General features: G+C 36.2%; 2 protein-coding genes and 1 long non-coding RNA gene across 4 annotated transcripts in view; 1 reads left to right on the forward strand and 2 right to left on the reverse strand.

Moving 5' to 3' along the window:
• LOC104756101 lies at positions 358 to 1,175 on the reverse strand. The gene is made up of 3 exons (XR_762270.1): positions 1,090 to 1,175; positions 526 to 744; positions 358 to 439 (listed from the first exon to the last, which is right to left on the reverse strand). It is a non-coding gene; the product is annotated as an uncharacterized LOC104756101 (long non-coding RNA).
• LOC104756102 (U3 small nucleolar RNA-associated protein 25-like) lies at positions 1,549 to 7,129 on the reverse strand. The gene is made up of 24 exons (XM_010478626.2): positions 6,815 to 7,129; positions 6,571 to 6,706; positions 6,287 to 6,402; positions 5,919 to 6,081; positions 5,677 to 5,821; positions 5,453 to 5,576; positions 5,266 to 5,366; positions 5,036 to 5,167; positions 4,860 to 4,940; positions 4,407 to 4,603; positions 4,234 to 4,306; positions 4,087 to 4,146; positions 3,839 to 3,877; positions 3,668 to 3,756; positions 3,511 to 3,575; positions 3,332 to 3,378; positions 3,083 to 3,142; positions 2,944 to 3,015; positions 2,709 to 2,738; positions 2,454 to 2,548; positions 2,254 to 2,359; positions 2,077 to 2,139; positions 1,912 to 1,986; positions 1,549 to 1,740 (listed from the first exon to the last, which is right to left on the reverse strand). The coding sequence occupies exons 1-24, from the start codon at positions 6,945 to 6,947 to the stop codon at positions 1,666 to 1,668; spliced, it is 2,277 nt and encodes a 758-aa protein (XP_010476928.1). The 5' UTR covers positions 6,948 to 7,129; the 3' UTR covers positions 1,549 to 1,665.
• The window catches only part of LOC104756103 (PRA1 family protein F1), a 2,180-nt gene continuing 1,894 nt past the window's right edge, over positions 8,458 to 8,743 (forward strand). The window contains exon 1 of one of the 2 annotated variants that reach the window (XM_010478628.2): positions 8,458 to 8,723. In XM_010478628.2, the coding sequence (XP_010476930.1) occupies positions 8,581 to 8,723 (143 nt within the window). In that variant the 5' untranslated portion in view covers positions 8,458 to 8,580. The remainder of the gene's footprint in view (positions 8,724 to 8,743) is intronic. The other variant, XM_010478627.2, reaches the window with a different exon arrangement.

Raw genomic sequence — 8,743 nt, forward strand, 5'->3', positions numbered from 1 at the left:
AAAAGTTAACTTTATATATATGTAGATACTAGGGGTGTCAATCGGGCTCGCCCGGCCCGGCCCGGCCCGAAACCCGTAAAGCCCGCTTATGTTTGAGCCCGACCCGGCCCGGCCCGAAATATTTTCGAGCCTATATTTCAAAGCCCGAGCCCAGCCCTAACAGGGCTTTTCGGGCTTTTCCGGGCTTTTCTTTAAAAAAACAAAAATAAACTTATTCTTTTAGAAAAAAATGAATATATGTATAAAATGAGCTAATCAAAATTAAAATGACCATAGTATTCATTAAATTATTTTAAATATTAAAAAACAAAGAAATTTTTAAACTTATATTAAGTAAAACATAAAATCCGAAAAGAACCGAGGATGTAGAGCATGCTTTGGTGCCTTATATGTCGTTCTCGGTATTAATGTCTTTTAAATCTTTTTTTGTCATCGAGTTCTACATATAAAAGAAAATTAAAATTTGTTAAATTTTAACAAGGATAAATTATTGAAAATAAGTAAATATAAATAACAACATATTACCTTCACATTGATCCAACCACCGATTTGTGGTTTTTGCTTACATCTGGCTGCATGACGGTGCATGGTTGATGTTCCACAATCTTTTCCAATTGTAAGTATTACGTCACAGTACTTGCATTTTACCATCTTTTGACCATCATTGTTACTAAGAAGATCGAAGTGCTTCCATATGGGTGAAGCAAAAAAATGGTGTTCACCTATATCCATATTATTTAACTCCTGTAAAAGGAACAAAAGAATAGGATTCAAATACTATCATCGAAACAAGAGAATCATTTAATGAAAGAAATCATCAAAACAGTGCCTTCCACCAAAAACAAAAGCAATAGTGTCTCTTTAATTAATTCATGTATATTCAAGAAGTATACGTATAACTAAAAATTCAAAGAAAACACCAACGACTCAACCTCAACGTATGTGATCTAAAAAGGAACCCTATTGTTTGTAGTTTTCAGTGAGGCCGGCAAATTAAATCAATACATGTACACATCGATATACTTATATATTCAAACATGATTAAACACATAATTTAACTAACAAACTTGCTAAAGATAGTGTACTCACGAATTGAAACTTGAAAGACGATGAAAGCTGGTAAGCTGGAAACAGGTTTTGTTTCTTAGATTTATAGTGCGGCACCGTTAAAAATTAGGGTTAGAGTTTTAGCTCAATTAATTATTTTTTTATAATATTTTCCATACAAATTAAAAATAAAAAAATAATTATTTTATTAATTTAAGGGCTTTTCGGGCCGACTCGAGCCTGACCGGGCTAAGCCTAAAAAACTCTATAGCCCGAACGGGCTTAGCCCGAAAGGCCCAATTTTTTTTGGACATAAATTTGAAAGCCCGAATCCGATATTTTTCAGGGCTGGGCCGGGCCAGCCCACGGGCTTCGGCCCTAATTGACATGCCTAGTAGATACAATTGAAAACTGAATGTTATAGACCGTATCTATTTGAGTTAAAGGTGTTTTCGTATTTTAAGGAAACGAAACTAAATTAATTTGTTCTTTGAATTTGAGTTTTCATTTAATTAGGTTTGAACCGGTTGATGTATATATGTCTGAACAAAGAAAATGGTAGAATCAAAACTGGGCGATTAAGATCACCAAAATAAATAGACAGTAACTATTTGTTTCTTAAGCGAAAGCAAAGATGTTCTTCTCAGAAGTGATCATTCTCTTTGCGGAAGAAGAGCCAACGATCCTTTCCAGCTGCAAATAACATCACATCTCACATAAGAACACTTGCCATTACAACTTAGATATTATATCATTACTCTTTGTACCAAGTCTGAGTTAAGTTAAGCTAGCCTTCAAACAAATCTTAAGTGTATATTTGAGGAACCATCAGGAAACTACTGAAAATGAGAATTGTTTAAGTACCTCCAGCAGATCAAAACGAGAAAAAAGTGCAGTGGACATCATGTCATGTGGTCCTTCTTCAAGCATGTTCATTATCTGCAGTTAAAGCTAAAATGATGAGATCCGACTGTCCTTCTCCTGATAAGAGTTGTGTCGCAATTAATAATTCGACTAAGATGCTATTACCTGAGGGTAAAACTCCTTCCTCTCTGGAAGAGAATATAAGATTAAGTTCTTTATACCACGGATCTGAAACCCGAGAAACAATCATACATCAGCCATATTGGTCAGTATACTAATTTTTATCATAGAACCTAATAAAAGATCAAAGATGGAATTAATCTAAGAAGAAGAAAAAATAACCTGGTATCTCCGATAAAAGTATGCTCTCTCAGTGTAAAGCATGATCTTTCGGCTCCCTACGAAAAACTGTTCTCGTGCGCGGGATATGTCGACATTTTTTGCATAACTGGAAAACAGTAAGTTACGTTTGACTACCTTCCAGTGAAAGAAAACCAGATTACAGAGAAGCAGCAACTTTAAAACAGGAAAAATGAACTCACTCTCCAAGAAGACAGAAAGAGGCATTCTGCGACTTCAAAAAGTTTCTAAGCCTGACGAACTCGAAGTAAGAATGGATAAAGATCATTACTCCTCCCTGCAGAGTATGATTACAATACAACAATCAAGCTCCCAAATTTACGTGATAAAGTTAAGGTCTTTTATCTGACCAACTTTGTTGTTATCTATCTATGTTTTTTTTGGCAACTTAAAGTATGGGCAACAAAATATAGTTCAGCCTTGGAAGGTGCGAGTACCTGAACAGAATCTTTAATTTTTGGGAATATCTGTAATCAAGAGAAGAATGAATCAGTAAATATTGTGCTTAGCATTAAACATTAATTGAAAAGGTATAATATATGCAATGACCTTACTTACAATGGTATACGAACAAAGAAATGCAACAATGCACAAAACTATCCTTCACATATTTTATTCATGAAAATCGAGTTACTACATAGGCAAAGCCACAAAACAAATTAGAAAATGGACCTTCTTGGTAAAATGTTCAAGACGTGCATCGTCGACTTGGGTTACAGAGTCTGCATCAAATCTTTCAAAAACCTGGAACACACACACAGAGATAAGATGTCTAAGACTTTAATTGTCTAAGAAAGATATGTTTTTATACCTGACGGACAGGGAGTAACACTTTCTGAAGAACACCCTTGTATTCACACGCCAGCTTTATCTGCATAGATTCAACCAAAACCATTATGGGACAGTTTTAATTAAATTCAATTCACATCACAGTTATAATCATTTAGCCTAGCCATCCGATCAATAATCTAATCCCCTCACAACACTAACAACAAAAAAAAGGACAACCAAAATGCAGGAAATATATTAGGGATAAATATGCTGAAAAATGAATGCCCACCTTTCCTTTATAGTTCAAGCAACGGCGATTGAATAGAGAATTGATCTCTGAAACCAAATATTATTTGGGTTAGTACGAGATTGGAAACTCCACCATAAATAAGGGTTATGGAAATATAGGAAAAAACGAAGAACAAATAAAATTTTCACATAGGTGAAAACAAGAGGGCAGATCAACACCTGGGGTTGAATAAGAACTTAGAATTATTGACTGCCGAAAGAACTGTGCATGTCCATCCAGATACCTAAACATAACAAGATTCTTTTAGAAATTCTGACATAGATGGGTTGCTATACAAATTAGAAAAAAGAGCTGTGAGTCCGGAGAACTACGTACAACGGCCGAATTCGCATGACATTGGTACCGTGTTGTTTTGATGGCAATTTATTTAAGTGGTCTACGACTGTGGCAAGGAACGACCAATTCTGAAACATTATAAAAGAGCATATCAGAAATAGACTCATAGTATCCTATCTTTGAAACCCATAAACTCACCCCACAACCTACCTGCATAGATATAATGTCTGCATGATCGATAACCAAAACCTATCCACATGTCAACGAAAGAAATATTAGCAAGTTCAAGAAGGAGATGCAGAATAAAAATTCAAATATTTGCAACCACGGGCAGTAATAGACCAGGTTTAAGAGATAAAGCAATAGTAGACTAATGAAACCGAACATTATTGTCATTGCCATCAACAGTCAGCTATCTATTAAATATATCCTCTGCAAGCAATGATAAACACAAGTACCTCTATGGAGGAAAGATAATCAACATCCCGTTCCTTGTTTTCTTCTGCTTGACCAATGGCCTAACAAGAGTGAAATTAATTAGAGATACAACCAAGAAGATTTGCATAACTGAATCATCTTACGAGAGGATAGACAAGGCTGCCTACCATTTGTAACTTGAGAGGCGAAGCAATAATAATGTCTGAGGAATAAAAATCACCATACAGCCTAATGCTCTTTCTGAAATTGACAATATGATTCAAATCTCAGCACAACGACCAAATTCTATACCAAAAAGCATGCACTGCAACTTTATAGAGGATGTATGCTAAAGATATACCTTGTATGCTTAATGCCTAACATAAACTCATCATCGTTGTTAGTCTCACCAAAAAGAGCTTGCCAATCAGAAGGTTTTGAAGACTTTTGTTTCATTGGTTTTCCATTTTTTGATGTATTATCTTCCTCATCACCGTCATCAGTACCCTCTTCACATCCAAACTCATCATTAAACCGGTCAAGGTGTTCTACATTAGCCTGAAACCAATGAATGATACAGAGGGTATTAGGCGATCAAGACATTTATCAGCAACATAGACAGTATAAATGCAGAAAACCTCTACATTCACCCCATATGTCGGAAGAAAAAATACACACGCACATACACTACTCTTTCGAAATCATTTAATACTATGAAACTAGAAAATTTGATTATCCACGTAGTAAAGGCAACACAATTACACAGTCGATGCCAATTGAAAAACTGATGACAGAATTTCATAAATTTATATACCCTTAGAGATTCTGGAGTTAGTTGTATGAGCCTCTTAACAACGCGAAAGGCGATGCTCCTCAATGGTAATAGAATCAGTACCTGGAATTACAATAAACGTAAGACCAATTGTCAAATTAGAGCTACAACAGATTTAAACGCATTAGACATTTGCAAAAGAAAAGCAGAAGGGTCACCTTTGGACGAGTAAATCCTTGGTCCAGAAATCCATCATCAGAGAGAACTTCCTCTTCAGAGGTCTCTTGATGTTTGCCTATTTTACTGTCATTCTTCTTCACAAGATCTCTAGTTTTAAAGATGTGATTCAACTGCATAAGACAATCTACTTCAATGAATCCTGAAGAAATGCTACGTGAAATGAAACCTCATAATTATCTTAGAAAAAGTAATACAAGTGTGCACGCACAGAATGCATAAGGTACGCGTCCATGGCACTTGAGTCTTCTTCAGAGCCTCTATCGTAAAAGGGTCTCTTGTTAGAATGTAATATATCCAGATAGCTGTTGCCTACAAAATCAAAAACAATAATCAGAGACAGAGCCATAAAAAGGAACAAGAAGAACTTTACGTGATTTCCAGAATCTAATACGTACAAATGGAGAAGAACTTTCTCCTTTTCGATGAGTCAAAATCTTTGCCTCCAGACTTCTTGTATAATTGAAGCCAATGCTTATATAGCTTAGGCTTGAGGCCGTAAGTTGCATCACTCTGAATACCCTGCAAAATACAAAAGTTAGTGCTACTGAGAACTACTAGGTTTGGAGGCAGATTTTGCAAAGATGTTTTTTCTGTGGCGACGGTTATATAGAGTACATACATCAAGGAAATTTTCACGCGTTCCTTTCCATTTGCAATTTGGCATGTCAAAGGCAGGTGATTCCCATTTAAATTTCCACTTGCCTTTTGGTAAAGTTTCCACTTCTTCACTGGATAATTTGTGGTTAAGGTGTTCACTAAATGCGCTGAGAAACATATGTATGAAAAAAAATGTATTGGATTAACGAGCATGTCAAACTGTACACAAAACTTTACAGGAACAACCATATCAATTAAATTTACCTAATAGATGAAGAAGCATCTACAAAGGATTGGCCATTGGTGGTAGTCAACTCATGCTCCTCGTCCGTTTCACAGTCGTCAGAAGATTCTTCCTCGCTCTGATTATCAATGCTTTCCTGCGTAATGTCCTCAGAAAGACCTTTGAGATTTTTCTGATCATCCCCTTTAAGAAAGACAAAGAGAAGCCTAGTTGAAATCAAAAGGCTGAAAAATAAGCAACTATTGCAAGAAAACTTAAAAACCAAAAAAGGCGAGAGATGAGTAGCTACGAATAATTTGAGACAACAATCAAGTTTACAGGAGTATGCGAAGGTTCAGCGTAATAGACACTACAGATAATAACCAATACTAATAAGGAAAAACTTTACCTTGAATCTCATCATCCTCTCCATCAGTAGAGCTTAAATCCTCAAGGCCACTGTTTTCCTCATCTTCTTCGTCCTCTTCTCCTTCAGAATCGCTTTTACCTTCCTCCTCTCTCTGCCTGTGAAAACATTTGGAGAATCATTATCTCCCTTGCAACCAATAAATATACAATCTTCAGTAGAGGAACAAGAATGTAGAATCAAAATGCTATGACACACAGTTCAGCCTACCAAGTTCAAATGAAGCAAAGGCATATAACAGTAGGAACAATATGAGCAGTTAGTACCTTCTTTTGTTCATATCAGCAACAACCTTGTTAGATGAACCGAGAGATGCCAACAAATTATCGTACTGTGATGGCTCTCTGTAAACGATTGGTTCCGATTCAGTCTCTATGGAGTTGGACTCTTCTTCAGCTGAATCTAATGATACAATTACCCCCAGAAAAAAAAACGAGTTTTTTCTTAAATTTGAAATCAGTTGCAGAGAAACAACAAACCAAGAAAGAGAGAGAGAGCTTAACAACAAACCTGAATCCTCCTCTACTGAATGATTCGAAACAACCTCCTTAGCACCACGTTTGTGCTTCTTAGCATCCCGTTTCTTATCAAATTTCTCTTGTGACTTGTGCCTCTTCATCACCTTAGTAGAGTTTGGAGCCATCTTCTAGTAGCAGAGAAAGAGATTATGAAGGGAGATGTGTGAGCCGCTCTTTTCAATTTCAATTAAAGGGGTTTAGGGTTTATTGATACTTTTCGTTTTCGCCTCCGCCTAGAGAGTGTGGTCTGGTTTTGATAAACCCTGAGGCGAATTGAGCTGGATTCAATTCTATGTCGTCGATGGAGAAAACGAACCAATACATGTAATCATGTAATTAAAAGGTTTATTATTAAAAAAAAAACAGAAACTAAAAAGGCCAAAGGCCCGAAAAGAAATTCAAGCCCACCTTTTTTTTTAAGTAATACTACTTCAGTGTACTTTATCACTATCGTCGTCATCATCATCATCGTGATTAGGGCTGGGCACGGAACGGGTACCCTTGAATTTTCTCCGACCTNTATAATTATAATACCCTTTACTCGACCCTAAAGCTGCGGGTACCCTTTTCTTCAGGACGGGTACGAGCCGAGTAACGGGTTGAGTATGGGTAACGGGTATTAGTGCCCAGGCCTAATCGTGATACCATAAACATCAATACATCATTATACGATCACTGTTATATATCATACAATCATATCATCATATTCGACTGTTTACTGTTTAATAAAATAATAATTATCTAGTGTTTCAAGTTGGAGGAGTGGTGTGGGCTTAAACGAGCCATGTTCAATTGTTCATTGTGTANGTAACAGAAAAAATTTACTCATACTCGACCCTTAAATAACGGGTACCCGAAGAAACGGGTATNGTACAATAATGCAAGGAAAAATAACTCGGCAAGTCTCATCTCTTTCTGGTCTGGCCTTTCATGGCTTTTGCATTTTTCTCCTCGTTCTCTTGTTGTTATTTATTACACAGTCCCTCATCTGGCACCTTCTCACTTGGTGTCACACCGATGTATTCACTTTATAAATTGAGACAATGCCAACGTGGCCTGTTGTTGCCTCCCGTGTCACCTTTCACCTCGTCGTATTGTAAGTTGATACACTTTTAAAAATCTTTATTGTGGTTTTTCTCACGTCGTTTTATGAGTGTGTTATTACTTTTGTTTCCTATCATTTTTATCTTATAGATCAATCACGTACGATTAGCAAGCCAATCCAATACAATATAAAAATTTTGATAAATGAAAAATGACGATATATAACATGTTGACCTTGATAACAAATCAGCTTGCAAATTACATCATATAAAAAATAAAAACAAACCAGTGCAAAGAAATGTTACAAATTATGTTTGGAAATAAACTCTTAACATGCATGTAGAAAATTTTGGCTAATCATCAAAATAGTCAGTCATGAATTGGTTTCAAAGGTACAGTACTGTTTGGAAATAAACTCTTAATAGTCATCAATTATGTTCCGAACAATTGGTTTCAAAGGTGCAGTAGTGTGTTTAATTATACAGTGTGTCCCATATTTTTAGCTATTTTAGGGTATTTCTTTTTAATGTATCCCATATTTCACAAAAATATATATATATACAAGATGCTTAATTTTGTTAGATAAAAATTTATATATAAAACCTCTCAGTTGTACACAGCTTTTCTCTTCTCATATCACACACTAGCTAGCAGCAAAAAGTAATCTCTCTCCCATATCACACAAAAGAGAGGGAAGAATAAGAAAAACACAACATGACAACTTACGGCACAAATCCGACGTCGCCTAACGACTTAGCCCCCAAACTCGAGTACATCACCCGCGGCAACAACCAACACAACGTAAGATCCGGCCTCGCCACACGCCGCCCTTGGAAGCAAATGCTCGACCTCCGTTCCTTCAACTTCCCGCGCAAAC

Source organism: Camelina sativa, chromosome 17, assembly GCF_000633955.1.
Source record: "Camelina sativa cultivar DH55 chromosome 17, Cs, whole genome shotgun sequence".
Taxonomy (NCBI): Eukaryota; Viridiplantae; Streptophyta; class Magnoliopsida; order Brassicales; family Brassicaceae; genus Camelina; species Camelina sativa.